The following is a 17,754-nucleotide window of genomic DNA, read 5'->3' as shown; positions in this document are numbered from 1 at the left end:
ACACTGAATTATTTCTCCTCATCACCAAAAAAGAAAATCTTATTAACCTATAGGCTCTGAATAGAAGAAAAGACTGATTGCTGAAATCTTGGCCTCAGGCGGAATTTTCCCTATAAAAACGGCTTGGGTCAGGATGGAGGTGTGTGGGCATAGGGGAAAACCTCTCCTGTGGCTGACTCCTTGTGGAACACCCAGGGCTGATTCCCAGGCTCGGCACTGTCTTTTTCTGTGGCTAGCTAGATAGAATTTGACCGCTAATACATTTTTTTTTCCTTATTTTTAATCTGGCTGAATAAATTCTCATTTATAACATAAGTAATAATTAAGTGTGGCATGGGTGCAAAAGTAAAATTTTAGGATTCTAGATAAGGGGTTCAAAGGGGACAAGATGGAGGAAATTGGATGTGTCTTGTTCTTTTTTTTCTTCTTCATGCCCTCCATGTTTCACTGTAGTGTTGGCATTTTTCTATTGGTTTAGCCTGGGGACACACTGTTCAACATAGGTTGTTGTGGCGCGGCATGCGCTCCTCTCGCCGTGGCACTCCGAGCCATGCCGGGCCGGACGGTGAGGGAAGAGAACGGGCGGCCGCTTCCCCCTGCAAGCTCTGCAGTTCAGTTCGTGGCGCACGGGGACAGACGAAGGCGACACGGGACTTGGGGGGTGAACGGGATGGTTTTATTCAGTGAGCCCCAAGACCCCCTCGGGGGCGGGAGCAGAGGTTTTATACAGAACTCAGGAGGAGGGGTGTAGGAACAGTAACCACTAAGGGAATAGCAGGGGAGGAGTTTAGGGCAGAACTAACATATCACAAACCTATCAGGGGAAACAGGGGGGTGGAATAGTACAAATGGATCAATAGAGTGTTGAGCCTCACTAAATAGACAGGGAATGTTCCAGGGAAAGGGGCAGGGAAAGGGAGGATTGACCACTTGGAGATGAGGGGGTTGGGGGAGAGCTAGGGAAGACTGACACTGGGGAGAGGAGGAGATTGGGGGGTTGGGGGGGTAAACAGATATTAAACAAATATTAAATGAAAGAAAAACACACCACCGCAATAGGTGATAGATATTGGCACATTATTGTAAATATAGCACACGTAGTTTCTGGTATATAATGTTTGTAACATCCCACTGAGGGGCAGAGCCCCACACACTGCCTTGCAGGACAGACCTGCGGCAGGGCAGCAGAACATATTATAGATAAGCAAGAATAAACAGCCTTTAAAAACAGCACAGACAAATTACGACTTCTTCTTTGGCTGCAGGGCTCGGAGACAGTCTTGGAATCATCAATACCACAGATTCCGACAGGCAACGATGCTGGTGGTGAGGGGTTTGGAATACAAGCCCTATGAAGAACAGCTGAGGGAGCAGGGGTTGTTTAGCCTGGAAAAAAGGAGACTCAGAGGAGACCTTATCACTCTGTATAACTACCTGAAAGGTGGTTGTAGTCAAGTGAGGGTTGGTCTCTTCTCCCAGGCAACCACTAACACAATGAGAGGACATACTCTTAAGCTGCACCAGGGCAAGTTTAGGTTAGACGTTAGAAAAAAATTCTTCACTGAAAGAGTGATTGGGCAATGGAATTGTCTGCCCAGGGAGGTGGTAGAGTCACCATGCCTGGATGTGTTTAAAAAAAGACTGGACAAGGCACTCAGTGCCATGGTTTAGTTGATGAGGAGGTGTTAGGTTAGGCCATAGGTTGGACTTGATGATCTCAAAGGTCTTTTCCAACATTGTTCATTCTGTGATTCTGTGATTCTGTAATATACTTACTGACAAAAAGTTCAGGAAGGGACAGCATAAATTCTTATCACAACATGGAAACCCTGAAAAGAAAACAAAGCATCTGAGAAGACCCACAAAGTTCTTTTCCAAATTTGGAGAAGTGCTGAAACATCTTTGAGGAGTGTTGGAAGTAATCATCATTCATTCAAGTAATGAAAATCTTGTAGACATTAAATTTTAATCAACAAATTTAAAGAAGCTGAACTTGCAATATTCCAACCTTCCAAACTTGGTAAAATCCACTCAAAACATTACCAGATTATAACCGTGTTGTTGTTATGGCTGTGAGAATGGGGTGCCTTTCTCGTGTAAGGGCAGAAGTCGCGGAAGGGAGGGCGAGCGCGAGCACGATCGGAGTTTGGCGCTCACTCCTCGGCCAGTCGGACGTCAAGGTCCGGGCGGGGAAGGGGCGGGCCAGACCGTGCCCATCGATGGGGGCGGCCTCTCTGTTCTCGGCTCCTCTGTCCTGCCTCTCGGCTCTGTATTAGCGAAACTGGCGACGTGAGATATCCGCCGACTCGGCCTCTGCACCTGCCTCGCCCGCCGAGGTGAAGCCGGGTCTGGGAGCTGGCCGCCGCAGCGTCCCCGCGGGCCAGACGCAGAGGGCCGCGGCGCTCTCCTGCACAGCTACGCCGGCGTGGTGAGGTGAGGGGCGGCGGCGGGAAGCTCCCAGCGGGCGGTTGGGCGGTGGGGCCATGGCGCTGCAGGCTCGGGCGCTGTACGACTTCAGATCGGAAAACCCGGGGGAAATCTCGCTGCGGGAGCACGAGGTGCTGAGCCTCTGCAGTGAGCAGGACATCGAGGGTTGGCTGGAGGGTATCAACAGCCACGGTGACCGCGGTCTCTTCCCGGCCTCCTACGTGCGGGTGATCCGCGCCGCCGAGACGCCGCCACCCGCCCTCTATGCCAACCTGCCTGCCGGTGGTTTAGAGCCGCTGCTGCCCCCCGCCGCCTTCAAGCCGGCGACACTAGAGGCCCCGGCGGCGGCGGCGCCTGAACCCTTCTTCCTGTCCCCCTCTGCCGCCGGGTATCCTTTCCTGCCGTCGCCCTACGGCGGCTCCTACCAGCTCAGCCAGGGCAGCGATGACGACTGGGACGATGACTGGGACGAAAGCTCCACGGTGGCCGATGCGCCAGTCTCCCTGAGCAGCTCCTACCCCGTCTACGAGATGGCGGGCAGACGGGCCTCTGGCCACTACCGCGTGTCCATGCAATCTGAGATATCCCTTAGCTCCCGCAGTGGCCACCTGGCAGGCCACCTGCACCTGCCCAGCAGCAGTACCAAGAGTTTGGCCACAGTAAGCCGCAACCTCAACCGCTTCTCAACCTTCGTCAAGTCTGGTGGGGAGGCCTTCGTGCTGGGTGAGGTATCAGGCTTTGTGAAGGACGGGGACAAGTTGTGCGTGGTGCTGGGCCCCCGGGGCCCTGAGTGGCAGGAGAACCCCTACCCTTTCCAGTGCTCCATCGAGGACCCCACCAAACAGACTAAATTCAAGGGCATGAAGAGTTACATCGCCTACAAGCTGGTGTCCAGCCACACTGGGCAGCAGGTGCACCGCCGCTACAAGCACTTTGACTGGCTCTATGGGCGCCTGGCTGAGAAGTTCCCTGTCATCTCTGTGCCCCACTTGCCAGAGAAACAGGCCACTGGCCGCTTTGAGGAGGACTTTATCTCCAAACGTCGCAAAGGCCTGGCCTGGTGGATGGACCACATGTGCAGCCACCCCGTGCTGGCTCAGTGCGATGCCTTACAGCACTTCCTCACCTGTCCCAGCACAGATGAAAAGACCTGGAAACAAGGCAAGCGCAAGGCTGAGAAGGATGAGATGGTGGGTGCCAACTTTTTCCTGACCATCAGTGTCCCTACTGGCTCTGGGGCTGGCCTGGACTTGCATGAAGTAGAAAGTCAGGTGGATGGCTTCAAAGCCTTCATGAAGAAGATGGATGAAAGTGCCCTGCAGCTTAATCACACAGCCAATGAATTTGCTCGCAAACAATTCACTGGTTTCAAGAAGGAATACCAGAAGGTAGGACACTCCTTTAAGTGTCTCAGTGAGGCATTTGAGCTGGACCAGCAGGCCTTTTCGGCTGGCCTCAACCAAGCCATAGCCTTCACTGCAGAAGCCTATGATGCCATTGGGGACCTCTTTGCAGATCAGCCCCGGCAGGACCTCGATGTTCTGATGGATTTGTTAGCACTGTATCAGGGGCATTTGGCCAACTTTCCAGATATCATCCACGTCCAGAAAGGTAACATCCTTACATGTTTTCTGAAACAATTAAGTTTTATGTTTCAGTGGTATGCACACAGATATGGAGACAAAGGGCTAAATTTGCTCTGCATCTGGCTTGCTGACCTTGAGTTAAATCTTTCAGTGTTTATTCAGGTAAGCTGTTGCTAAAAATACAAAATACCACATCAGTGGCAATTTGCATTCTGTGCCAAAGGTCTATACATTGTTGGGAATTTTATTGGTCAGAGATTACTGTGTTTGTGTATCTGAAAGAAACCACATATGCCTATACTGTTGATACATTAAAGATTAATGGGCTTGTTTACAAAGCCTGAAGACAAAGTGGTATGAAAATATCTGTTACTCTTTGATGTATGTTAGTTATCTTAAATCTCTGATCTAGTAGATAAATATGAAGTAAATGGAAGATGGAAATAGTCTGATTGACTAGTTTGTTTGAGGTGCACATGGTGGTGTGTGCATTTTTCAGTGTCAGATATTCAGATGAGATGTTTAAAGCTTCTGGGGTTTGTCAATTCAGCCATACATGAAACTCTCTTGCTACCTTTGTAAGGATGATGGTCTGCCATGATGTTCTTAGTTGGAGTTGTTTATCCTTTGACCTTATTATCACAAAATGATGTTGCTCACCTGTCATCCTTTTATCATCTTTCCAGCTGAAACATGCTTCTGAGGTTCAGGTTGCTGTTTGTATGATGCTTTGTGATCCACTGGAGAAAAAGGAACTCCAAATATAAAAATATCATCTGCTATATAACTAGTGACACTTGTTCAGACAAATCTAAGCTTATAGCATATGTGTAGATGATTTCCCAGCTATGAAGTTAATACTAATCATATATTCATCATTATGAAAAGACTAGCCCATCATTCATTCTTTTTGCTGTTATATATGATCAGGGATGTGTGGGGATAAGAGCTGTGAAAGAGACCAAGAAAACATTACATATTCAGTACAGAAATGAGTATGTGTAACAGTTATTTGATAAAATGTGCAAGTTTCTTTATTGAAAATTATTTTGGAGCTTAGTAGGCCATGTTGTACTCCACAAGAGGCAGAGCTTGAATTGTCATCCATGGTGAATCAATCTTTTTTACCCTTATGTGTCATTTCCAAAATTTTTACATCTGGAACAGTACCTTGAGTTTTATGGTAAAAAAGTAGGAAGAGTTTTTCAATAGATCAAAAAGGCAGGCTTCCAGGAGGTGTGCATTATTGCTGGGAAAAACTGAGGAGGCAAAGTTGGTATAAAGTGAACAAATTGTTATTTTAAAAAAGTAAGCTTTTCATTAAAATTACATGTATCAAAGTCAGATTTCCATTCTTCTGTCAAATCTTGAAAATTATGAGTGGAAACTTAAACAATATTGTTTTGAATAGAAAAGGGAAGTGTGTAATCTAATCTTAAAGGAGTTGTTCTGTTGCTATGTCATTGTGTTCTGATAACAACTTTAAAGTATTTTAAATTTGGAAAGAAGGATGACCTCCATAATGCCTCATGTTTGAGAGCAAAGAATTTTGGAATGAGTTGTCAAATAAAAATAGGATTATTTGTAAACTTCTGGAAAAATCAGAGGGAAAGATTTTTAATTAGGTGGAATAAGACAGCAGATGATATGTACTATTTAGATACTGTATCCTCAAGATTTAAGACTATATAAAGTTCTTCAATGTAATATTCTGGAGACTTTACTCTGAGGACTGTGAATAATAAGTAATGTGCTTAACCCATATTTCCTTCAGTTTGCATAGGTCTGTTTCCCTTATAGTTCTGTTTAAATCTGCACTTATTGTTTAGGTTTACCATGTTGAACCAGAGAAAGATAATCTAACTGAGCTTCCACTAGAGCAGTGCATGAGCATGATGTGTGAAGAGCTGATTTTGTGCCAGAGCACTGTCTTGGAACTGGTTGGAGAAATGTATAGTCAGTCTGTGTGCAGGTGTTGATGCTCCAGGACCTCTTGTCTAAAACTGCCTTTAACACTATTATCCCTGGTACATATTTGCCTTTAGAAAATGGCATGCTGTGTTGATTTTGCATGGCCTGGTTTTTGGTAGCAGGGAGGCCACAGAGGTGGCTTCTGTGAGAAGCTGCTAGAAGCTTCTACCATGTCTGGCAGAGCCAATCCCTGATGGCTCTGAAGATGGACAATGATGCTGGTTAAAGCTGGGCCAATTAAAGATTATGGTAGTGCCTCTGTGATAACATATTTAAGAAGAAAATAAAAACAAAGTGGGGGCAGTTTTAGTTCCAGACAGAGAAGAAGAGGAGATGAGAACATGTGAGGGAAACAACATGGAGACACTAAGGTCAGTGGAGGAGGGGGAGGAGGTGGTCCAGGTGCCAGAGCCAAGATTCCTCTGCAGGCTATGGTGAAGACCATGGGGAAGCAGGCTGTCCTCCTTCAGCCTATGGAGGTCCATGGGGAATGCAGAGATCCACCCACAGCCCATGGGGGAGGTGCCCATGCCTGAGCAGGTGGATGCCTGGAAGAGGCTGTGATCCAGTGAGAGACCTGGTGGAGAGAGGGAGCCCCTGCTTCCAGGCTGAAGCAGTCTGTCTTTGGAAGACTGCACCCTGTGGAAGAGTGACGTACACCACAGCAGTTTTGGGAGGACTGTTTGCCTGTGGGAGGGACTTATGTTGCAGCAGTTGTGGGAGGACTTTTGCTTGCAAGATTGGAACCACACTGGAGAAGTTGGTGGAGAGCTCTCCCCCATGGGAAGGGACCCCACGGTGTATCAGGGGAAGGACTCCTCTCCCTGAGCAATGGAAGAAAACCTCAGGTGATGAACTGACCAGAATCCCCACTCCCTGTCTCCATGCACTGTTGGTGGGAAGGAGGGAGGGTCTGGGGGAAAAAAGGTGTTTTTAAGGTCTTATTTTACTTATCATTTTTGTGCTGTGATCTTCTTAATAGTAAATGCACTTTATAGCTCTAAGTCAAGCTTGTTTTGCCCTTGGAGTGTTTTCTGTCCTCATTCTAGCTGTGTGAGGGGAGGGTGAATGAACAGCTGTCGTGGGTGCCTGGTGTTTGACCAGTGTCTAACCATGACACATGCGTTTGAGATATTGGTCTTTTGAGTGTCCATGTTAATCATAGGAATAGGGTTAGAGCCAGATTAAATGTTTGTTTTTATTGTTCCCTTTACAAAATAGGCAAACTGGAAGAAAACTGAGAGGAAGATGTTTTTTACTCCCAGTATATTGCTGTTTTACTACTTTGAAAAATTACTTTTAACAAGGTATAACTTTTTGGATCAGATGAAAATATGAGCTGTTTGGTGTTCTTGCAACATAAGAGCTTTCTTTTAAATTTACTGTGATAGTTGTCAGTATTTGAGAATTATTGTCTGTATAGACCAAGCAAAAATCTTTCAGTGTTTTCTAGTGTGCAACTTCTTTGTGTGTGTCCTTAGAAGTGGTAGAAACAACAAGCTGTTTGATATATTGCTTACATGGCCATGACTTTAAAAACATGAAGTCTGAAGTTAGGAATACTTTTCCATTTTTCTTCTACACCGTGCGAATGTATTATCCACTTGGGGCAAAACTTGAAGCATTTTCTAGACTCCATTTCTATATTGTCTTAGACCTAAGAAGGACCAAAAAATAAAGCCTGCTATGCTCAAAACATACCCATATCTGTGGGTAGAATATGACTCCCTTGTCCTGTTATAGGTTTGCTCTACTGCAGATAGTGGAGCAGGTACTTAGTGCGAGTTGGAAGTGTGTTTTGTGGTATGGACTGAGAAGTCTGCATGTCTGGGGTTTTTGCTTAATTTCTGCAATTCTTCTTCTGCAAAAAGAAAGCCAGAGGATCTCTGAGCAAGAGACAAAAAAAATCCCTCAATTTGGGCTTTATCTTTTCTCTTAGAATTATGAACCAAAACCATGTTAGCCTTACTATTGCTTTGTCTGTGTATCAGCAGGAAAATGTGTTAACTATTGTGATCTTTTATTGTTTTGGGGTCCAGGTCTTTCTGCCTCCCATGTTGAAGATACCATACATGATCTGAAGTGTGCCAAAAGAGGTTGTCATTTTGGTCACTTGTGTAAAATATGTAGACCACTGGACTGTGTGAATATTTTGAAGCTGTTTATTATCTTATTAATACTGTAAGTATTTTATAAAACTGCAATAACTTTAATAGGAGGTCTTAAAAGATTCCTCACCTTCATCTAGAGCACCCAGTGTTTAAGGAATGTTCTGTGAGAAAAGAAAAAGTTGAACTTCTTGCTCTGGAAGAGACAAAGGAAAGATTTGAATTCCCATATGCCAGTTGAGAACCAACTTCTATTTTAGTAGGCTTTGTCATAACCCACTGGTAGGGGATGTGATGTTCATTATAAGTTCTCATCAGGCAGAACAAAGACACCAAACCAAGGGTCAGAGAGCTCATATGTTTTATTCTACAATCATCTTAACTCTGGCAACTAGCCCACTGCTTAGACTCAAAAGCTGTTGGCTAACAAGTCCTTACATTTTACAATACACTTCTCAAAAGGTATTGGCTAACAAGCCCTTAATTTACAGTACACTTCAATAAGCTCTCAACTCCTGCAACAAAACTTCTCAAAGGTGCTGCATCACAAGCCACAACAAACTAACACAAGCTCCCCACTCCCACAACAGACTTTCGTATAGAGTACCGGGTAGAATACGATAGCTGTGCTTTGCCCAGGCAAAGCAAGGGAGAAGAGAAATAAAGGCAAAAAAGGGAGAGAAAAGAAAGATCACCAATCCTTAGAGCCCCCATAGGTACTGCTGCATGGATAGTCTGGAGCTGGTGAAGCAAGGAAAGCAAAAGAGGGAAAAGAGAAGAGGGAAAGCTATCAGTTTCCTTTTATAATTAATCTGGTGCATGCCTCATGTAAACTAGACTTTTCATGCTGTTCAGCCCTTTGAGCCCTCCCTCAGAACGGTGAGTTGGGGGGGAGGGAGAGTTGATGGGGGCACGAGTCAAGGCAGAGCAGCAAGTTGGCTCAGAACAGTGCTGCTCCACTTCTGCTGGACCCTCTCTTCCAATCACATCTTTCTTGTAACAGAATGTTTGAGACAAAATATGCTTACACCTGGTCCTCCACAGGCTTGAAAAATGAGTTGCACTTCTGTAATTTCTTTTGCAGAACTGGTGTATCTGTCAAGAAATGCTAATTTTAGTGACTCTAATTTTGAGAAGAAAAGCAGCCTCTCATCTTAATTTTAAATGGATAATGCCTTTTTGCATGTTTTTAAGATCTACTATGATGGGTTGACCCTGGCTGGAGGCCTCTCTGTCACTTGCTTCCTCAACTAGACAAGGAATCAAAAATATAACGAAAGGCTCATGGGGGAAGATAATGACAGGGAAAGATCACTCAGATTACTGTCATGGGCAAAACAGACTTGACTTGGGGAAAATTTAAACAGATTTGAGAAAGTAGCCTAAATGTTTTCTAAGATGTAAGCAGCAATTCCATATTGTTTGTAGGGCAAGATTTATAATAATTATTTTCAAAAATATCTGAATGACTCTTTTGCTTCTTGGTCACCATTTGTTAAAGTAAAATAAGGCAAATGGTCTTATTTACCTAAAACAAACTTAATTCAAAAAATGTCTACAGAATATTTGAACAATATACTGGGAGTATTTTTAGAATATCTCACAAAATTATAGTAAAAAAAATCATTCCATATGGGAATACATCAAAATTTCAAGCATAGAAAAACCCCAAGCAGCACTGAAACCTGGATTTTTATAAAGATTTTAAGGTTTTTTTGAGTGGGGGTATGTGTGTTCATAAGTAAATCAGACTGGACAAAATGCACACCTAAAATTTTATATCAATTTAAAAACAGTTCTCTTCTCTTGCTTGCTTTCTTGCCTCTTAAATTTGTTGCACAGACATGTTTTTTCTCTCCCTATTTTTCCTTTATCCACTTTTCCCCCCCTCCATCCCTCAGATATATAGAGTTTCCAGGGGGTGTTGCCGAAGAACAAAAGGACAAAACCTTGCAACAAGTGTTAAAATGGCAAGATAAAAAGCAGATCAGATCTTTAATGAAAGCTTTCAGGTGCACAAAACATGAGTATGTGCACAAGTGATAAAGAATTGCTACAATTTTTATAAGGTTAATTAATTAGTATATCTAGCCAATACATCCAATAGGAAATCGGTTACTCCAGTAACTCACCCTTGGGTCTGCCCCTTGGAATTGTTCCAGGGGCTTCTTTGCTCTATTTCTTGTTATATCTTTTCAGATTCTGGTTGAAAAACAAAATGTCCTTGTTAGAGGTTCTTTTCTTGAGAATAAGACTAAATAGAATTTCAGGAATGGTTGAAGGGTTAGCTTATTATTCTAAAATCTAAGAGAAAGGGTAAGAAAAATACTAGGAGCTATATAACCATGTATTAACAGTCTACAATGTTACAAATATATATAAAATGTATAAAAAGCAAAAATCTTTAGGCATCAGAAGTCTAACTTTATTGTCTGAGAGCTAAGCATGTAAACCTAGCTAGATGACCCTCATAACAGGAAAAGAGTTGGATAGTTACATATCATCTGTTTAAGGATTTTTATTAAAAAGGTTGGATTGCTCTAGGATGACTCTTATTTCTTGCCTGTTGCAGAGGATAGATAGATATGATTGTTATCTTAGCTAGCCGAATGTCACTTCTACCCTTGGATGAATCCTGGAGTGAAATGGACTGTTCCATCCCACCCTGCAAAAGATTGTGGTTCATCCCGCACCTCTATACCTGCCCCTGAAGCATCAGAGTCTGTAACCCCATTGGCCCATGCCTTGTCCCAGCCCACCTGGGAGCCCCTGAAAAGGGGGCTCCAAGCAGCCATGCGGCCTCTTGGACTTCCTCCCGCTCTTGGACTTCCTCCCTCTCTTGGCCCTCTCCTCCTCTCTTGGACTTCCTCCCTCTCTTGGATTTCCTCCCCTCTAGGACTCCCTCCCTGCCTGGGGCTTCCCCTCTCCTAAACCCTCCGTTTCTCTCTCCCCTCCCCCGTCCTCCTAAGCCCAGCCACGTGCTATGCCTGAGAGCACGAGGCTTGGGCATCCCTGAATTCTCCAATAAACCTCTTCCCCCAAGAGCAAGCTTCAGAGATCTCTGCCTCACTACACCCAAACCGTGCAGAGGAGCATAATCATCCCTCAACTGGCGCCCGACGTGAAAGAAAAAGGAATCCAAGAATCTCGACACCTCCATGCACGGTAATTACCTGTGATAGCCTCCTCTTCGCTCTGAGCACAGGCTGTCGTTGCTAAGCAACGTAGAAGCCTTATCTCTTTAAAGTTTGCCGAGGCAATTTACCCTCAAGCACCATCGCCCGTGCTTAGCGGGCTTTTGGAGCTCTTGGGACTGCCCGAGCAAGGAGCTGTGAGCTGGTGGCACGTGGCCACGTTAAGAGAGCGCACCGAGCACTGCCCAGCACTGCCTGCGCTGGAAGCCCCGAGGGGGGAGGTCTGAAGGTCCCGAGCACGGAAAAGCCGTCCGGAGAGACGTCCGGAGCTCTGAGGGGACCTGTGCAGAGTCCTGAGGAGAGGATCTCTGCTTTAGCGAACTCGAGGTGAGCTACACAGGTCTAAAATATGGGACAATCCCACTCTACCCAAGATAGAGATCTCTATAAACAATTGAACCATCTTTTACATAGTTATAACAGTACTTTGCCTAAGAAAGAGTTAAAATCCCTCTTGGAATGGGTCCTGCCCCACTTCCCTCATGCAGATCGATCAGCCGCATTTTCCAAAGAATTCTGGGACTCAGTAGGTGATAAGCTTTTTATTGAGATTTATAGGAGAGACGCCGTTGCTTGCGAGTTACTCCCAGCTTTTAGAGCTGTGGCCGAATTGTTCGTTCCGCGAAAGCCGGTCCCGGCCATGTGGCCGGCCCGCGCGGCTGCTGACGACCGCGCCGCGATCCCCTTCCGCCCCGCCCCTCCCCCTCCCGCCGCGGCCCCGGCCGCAACCGCCGCGGCCGCCCCCCTGAGTGACGCGATTCCCGCCGCCCCCGCCCCGGCCCCTGCAACCCCCCACCCAACCCCCGTGCCACGCCGCCGGGCGCCGGCCCCCGCGGCCGCTTCCACCCCTGCCGCTTCCGCCGCGACCGCGACCCCACCCCCAACCGCTGCGGCTGCTCCGGCCCCCGCGACCACCCCCCGCACCCCCCCTATCCCCGCGCCGCGCCGCCTGCCGCCGGGCTCGGCGGCCCCCGCCGCGGCCGCCCCCGCCCCCGCCGCCCCCGCCCCTCCCGCCCCCGCCGCGGCCGCTCCCGCCCCTCCCGCCTCCACCGTGACCCCACCCCCGGCCCCCGCAGCCGCCGCTCCTGTCCCGGCCCCTGCGGCCGCCCCACCCCCCCCACTGGCCGCGGGGCTCATGCCCGCCCCGGCTCCCCCCGAAAACCCTCTAATAGCAGCGGCTGTTGGTACTTTCGCTGGCTTCCTACAAAGCGGCTTCGCCACGTTTCTACAAACGCTCAATCCGGCACTCGCCGCCGCCGCTGCCTTGCCGCCGCTGCCCACGCCGGGAGGGCGCGTGGCCACGCCCCCAATCCCGGACGTGCGGCAGGAAGCACCGGGAAGCCCGGTGCACCCACCCCAGCCCGAGCCCCTGCCGTGGGGGAACACCCTGGAGCCCCGCGTCGCGACCTCGCCACCCCCCGCCCCCCGGCAACCCCCCCGCGGTGCAGGCCCGACCCCAGAGAGCTCCGGCGGGGCGGCAGACGCGGCCGCCATGTTGGCTCGGCCGGCGGACCACGTGACGCCCCCCGCGCATGCGCAGTTCGCGGTGCCCCCGGTCCGGCCGGTCCCCGTCGCCTCTGCCGCGCCGCCGATGGAGCTTGCAGCTCCCCACACGCCCCGTGCCGCGGTCTGCGATCAACCAGAACCCGTGAGCTCAGCGGCGGCGCCGGCAGGACCCCTGGAGCCGCCTGAAGGAGTTCCACCGCCGCTGCCGCGGCCGGGGAATTTCGAGTCACTTCCGGGTTTGCCGCTAAATCCCTCCGCGCCAGATACCCGCCCGGAACTCTTTCCAGCCGCGCAACAAATAGTTCCCCTCACACCACCGCCCCCGCCGCCCCTGGACGCCTCTACCCTAGGGCCACCAGCAGCTTCTCTGAAACCACAGCCTACAAACCCCACAAACTCCCCAGCCAGTCTGCCGGCAGGAGATGATGATTCTGCAGCCTCAGCTTGGAGAGATCCCTCCGCATCCTCAGTTTTTTCCCATGAACCTTTGCTGACAGTCTCCACTCCTGCTCCACTGCCTCAGTTACCAGCAGCTGCATCTGAATCACAGCTTAGCATGCAGCCAGGGAAAGAGGAACAGCACCTAGCAGCTGCTTTGACGAGTACAGGATCCACAGAGAACTGTGCTACCCCTACCAATAGCACCCCTGCTGCCTCAGTTTCCCAGGATGCTCAGGGGATCATTGATAGCCTCCAACTGATGGACAGGCATATATCCAAGCCTCATGGCCCCAGAGAGTGGACAGCTGTCCCATCTCTGGACGAGAGAGAATTCCTAGTAGCGGCAGGAGATAGTAGCTTCCCTTTCTCCTATGGTTACCAGCTGTTGGGGGGTACCATAGAAAAGACATCTGAGGCCCTAGAAAGCAGCTTATTAAAACAGAAGAGGGGAATATATAAGGCCACACCCCAAAATAGGTTCAGCAAAGCCCCATACACATACAATTTTTCAAATTGCTGTATAGGACAGCCTGACATCCCCATTTACAGACACTTTCTGAACAACAAAAAAGTAAAAATTAAAGTCTTAATCAAGACCTTAGTCACAGGACAAATAGAAAACCCATGCAACCTTGTAACATGGGAGAGAGGGTTTGCTTGTGTCTCTACAGGCGAAGGACTCGGATCCCGGCAAAGAATGTAAGGCCTTACCATACACCGAAATCTGGCAGTGCCCTCACCAGTGGCAATGACTTTGCAGGTGCAAACCAAGAAGCAAGCGCTCAGATTTGAACTGTACTAAGAAGAGATAAAAACTACCTGCCAGAAACAATTCAAGACTATGGACATTTGTTTTCACATGCATGTTACTTTTGTACCCTTGTTGTTACATTTGTTCTCTTATTTCAAATTTTTGTATTGAAGTTCCACCTATAGGTTAACCAAAGACAAATGCCTGGGTTACTCTGGCCAAGACTGCAAGCTCTGATACCATATCTCTAACTGATACAAAGCTCTAATAGACTTTTTCAACCTAGTCAATTATAGAACCTTCCCCAAAAGGTTTTAATAACACTACCTCAGTTAAATTCTTCCATTAGACTAAAGTATTCAAAAGGTTAAAATGCTCAATCAGTAAAGAAATAAACACCACCTCGATTACAATTAATAATCTAGCTAAACAGTTTATCTGAAGGTTTGAGCTCTGCATCTTGGCTGAAGGAACTTTGTAAAGTAAGCTTGATTGTTTTAAGAATAATAAGTGTAGTTTCATTAGCAATATGTTATGTACCCCAAGTTGTGCAAAAATAGTAATTAAGTCTGTATTTACCTTTTAAAAAGTTTAACGAAAAGGGGCAATTGTTGCAGAGGATAGATAGATATGATTGTTATCTTAGCTAGCCGAATGTCACTTCTACCCTTGGATGAATCCTGGAGTGAAATGGACTGTTCCATCCCACCCCGCAAGAGATTGTGGTTCATCCCGCACCTCTGTACCTGCCCCTGAAGCATCAGAGTCTGTAACCCCATTGGCCCATGCCTTGTCCCAGCCCACCTGGGAGCCCCTGAAAAGGGGGCTCCAAGCAGCCATGCGGCCTCTTGGACTTCCTCCCGCTCTTGGACTTCCTCCCTCTCTTGGCCCTCTCCTCCTCTCTTGGACTTCCTCCCTCTCTTGGATTTCCTCCCCTCTAGGACTCCCTCCCTGCCTGGGGCTTCCCCTCTCCTAAACCCTCCGTTTCTCTCTCCCCTCCCCCGTCCTCCTAAGCCCAGCCACGTGCTACGCCTGAGAGCACGAGGCTTGGGCATCCCTGAATTCTCCAATAAACCTCTTCCCCCAAGAGCAAGCTTCAGAGATCTCTGCCTCCCTACACCCCCACCGTGCAAAGGAGAATACTCTTCCCACACTTGCCCTCTCAGTTTCCCCATTTTTATTACAGCAATGATGTAGTGTTGTCTGCTTGCTGCTAAATCACCTAGTATTACCTCCCAGTAACCTGAAGGAAACTTAGACTTTTGCATGTCTAAAATATGAAAGAATCTAGAAACCATATAAAATTCTAGGTTCCTTGGTGTTTGTAAATCACACAGAAGACAATAATGAGAAGGACTAAAACTGAGCAATGGCTTTATTTGAAGAAGATTAAACAGGGGAAAAAATTGAATTAATGTCCTGTCTCCCAAAAATATGCATAGGTAAATATGCTTGTCTTTTCTATTTTCCTATCTCTCCTCCAATCTCTTCTTACCTTATCTTACCTTACCTTGCCTTACCTTACCTTACCTTTCTAAAAGAGCAAGATTCACTTAGTCAGTCATGATGTGTTTCTCAATTCAGGTAATCCGTTTAGAACCTATTAACATGATATATAGATTAGATGACTGATAGATGTTTCATAGCTGATAAAACTCCAGTGATTTTTTTTTTAACAGGCTGGTAGCCAGTAGCTTCTTGTATAACTGTTCCTCCCATGGCAGACTACATGTATTGCTGCACATCAGAAAGTCTATCCAGATTGCCTGTTTAGTTCCAACAGAGTGGAGAAGTTTTGATTAGAGCTCACACACATAGATTTGACCAAAGACAGTGCATCGTCAGCTCTCGTGTTCTTACAGGTTCTTGTTCACCGCAGGCAGTAAGATCCTGTCTACTCGGAAAACCTTGTGAACACTTAGAGAGTAGCAGGACAGTGTGGATATTGGAAAAGTAAAAATTGTTTTGGAGAAAGAGGAAGTACTTTTATTTTAAAGACTATTTAATACCTTTTCAGCTTGAAGCTTATGAAGAATCTAGATAGTCAGATGGTTCTCTCTTGCAGCTGAAAGAAATCCAGGTCTTGCTAAAAGGATTTCCATCCAAACAGGGAAGACAAGAATTGGTAGACTAAAACCAGAAAGTAGCTCTCAGAGCTTTTCCAAGTCTTTGTAAGCATGTACTTAAAAATAAATGTCCTGTCCAATTTTGCAAGTCACCTTTGAAACAAAGTGTTCTGGTTTTGGCTGGGGTAGAATTAATTGTCTTCACAGTGGCCTGTATGGGGCTGTGTTTTCGATTTGTGCTGAATGAGATAAGTGGAAGATCATTTGTTCACTGTGGTATGCTCGCTTACCTTGGTTTGCATAAGAATGTACTGGTGTGTCTTTGAAATGCTTATTTGCTTACAAGGTGATAAGGAGGTTGAGATTAGAGTCCTGGGTGTGTGTATCTGGTCTGCTTGCTGTATCTCAAAAGAAGAGACTTAGAAGCTATCACAACGACCAGACTCAGACTACATCTGGAGAGTCACGCCTGCAAGGAGAAGGGGGGGGATAAAAGGAAGGTTGGGACAGAACATTTTGGCGCGCCGTTGGTGGAGCAGGAGACTCCCCGGCCGCCCAGCGCTGTGCTTTGCCTGCCTTACTCGCTTGCTATTTTAAATAAAATTGCTTTATTGAATTAAGACACTTCAAATTGTCGTGTCACAATTTATAACACTGAACACAGGGTTGATAATACAGAAATGTTTTTGTTATTGATTGTCTTGGTTCGACAAGACAGGAGTCTGTGAAAGAGGGCAAAGCCTCCTGTGCAATGGAGAACGGCAAACCCCCCTCCCTCTGAATTACCAGGATCTTTAAATTAAAAGGCTCTCAGGCAAAGATATGGGAATGGGAGTAACAATTCTTTACTAGGAGAAAACTAGACAACAATTTAAAAAGGCAAATGCAATCGGTACAAACAAAACCAGTGAAAAAAGTCCAGAACTTGAGGATTCGGGGTGCCAGTAGCAGTCCTGCTGGGACGATTGCTCCCCTTGCAGTGGTTGATGAACTGCAGCTGCAGTGGTGATCTTTTGAAGGGTATAGTTTTCCTCTGAAGATCTGGCGGCAGTGGGGCCGGTCTTCCTCTGCACCGGGGTTGCCTCCGAGCTCCGCCGCCGTCGCCTCAGCGCGCTCCGGCTGCTTCGCTGCGAGTGCCGCCGAAGAGAGCTGCTTCTCTGGGAATCCCGCGAAGAGAGAGAGCCAGCTGCCTCTCTCCCCAAAAAGCTACCGCTTTATACAATAATAGAGTGCTTGGCTTCCCCCTCTGGGTGGGACCCCTCACAATAGGATGGTGTTACATTTACCAGCCTGGCAGTGAGTCAGTCAATAGTGTATAAACAAACCATTGCCTCTACGGGGCAAAACATTGTCTTTGGGAGAGATAACAAAACCTGCCCAACAGGTTTGCCTTCAACAGATGGCAAATAGAATACAAGCTTATCTTACAACCCAGGACATTGATGATCAGGGCTTGCACAGAGCCAAAGCCTTTACTGCTTTTCCTACTGCTGTGCTGGCAAGGTGATTGGCGGTGGTTCATGGGAGGTTGGGAGGAGACAACCGGGACAGGTAACCGCAACTGACCAAAGGGATATTCCAGACCATATGATATGCTCAGTATAGAAAGTGGAAGGAAGGAGGAAAGCAGAGGACATTTTTAGTGATGGTATTTGTCTACCCAAGTAACTGTTACATGTGATGGGGCCCTGCTTTCTCTATTAA

At 47.1% G+C, this 17,754-nt stretch overlaps 1 protein-coding gene across 1 annotated transcript in view; it reads left to right on the top strand.

Moving 5' to 3' along the window:
• The first annotated feature begins 2,483 nt into the window (after nt 1–2,483).
• LOC146763140 (sorting nexin-18-like) overlaps nt 2,484–17,754 on the top strand; it is a 59,982-nt gene continuing 44,711 nt past the window's right edge. The window contains exon 1 of the mRNA XM_085571256.1: nt 2,484–4,038. Coding sequence (XP_085427382.1) covers nt 2,484–4,038 — 1,555 coding nt within the window. The remainder of the gene's footprint in view (nt 4,039–17,754) is intronic.

Source organism: Lonchura striata, chromosome W (assembly GCF_050655825.1).
Source record: "Lonchura striata isolate lonStrDom1 chromosome W, ASM5065582v1, whole genome shotgun sequence".
Classification (NCBI taxonomy): Eukaryota; Metazoa; Chordata; class Aves; order Passeriformes; family Estrildidae; genus Lonchura; species Lonchura striata.
This window is presented reverse-complemented; position numbering and strand designations above follow the sequence as displayed.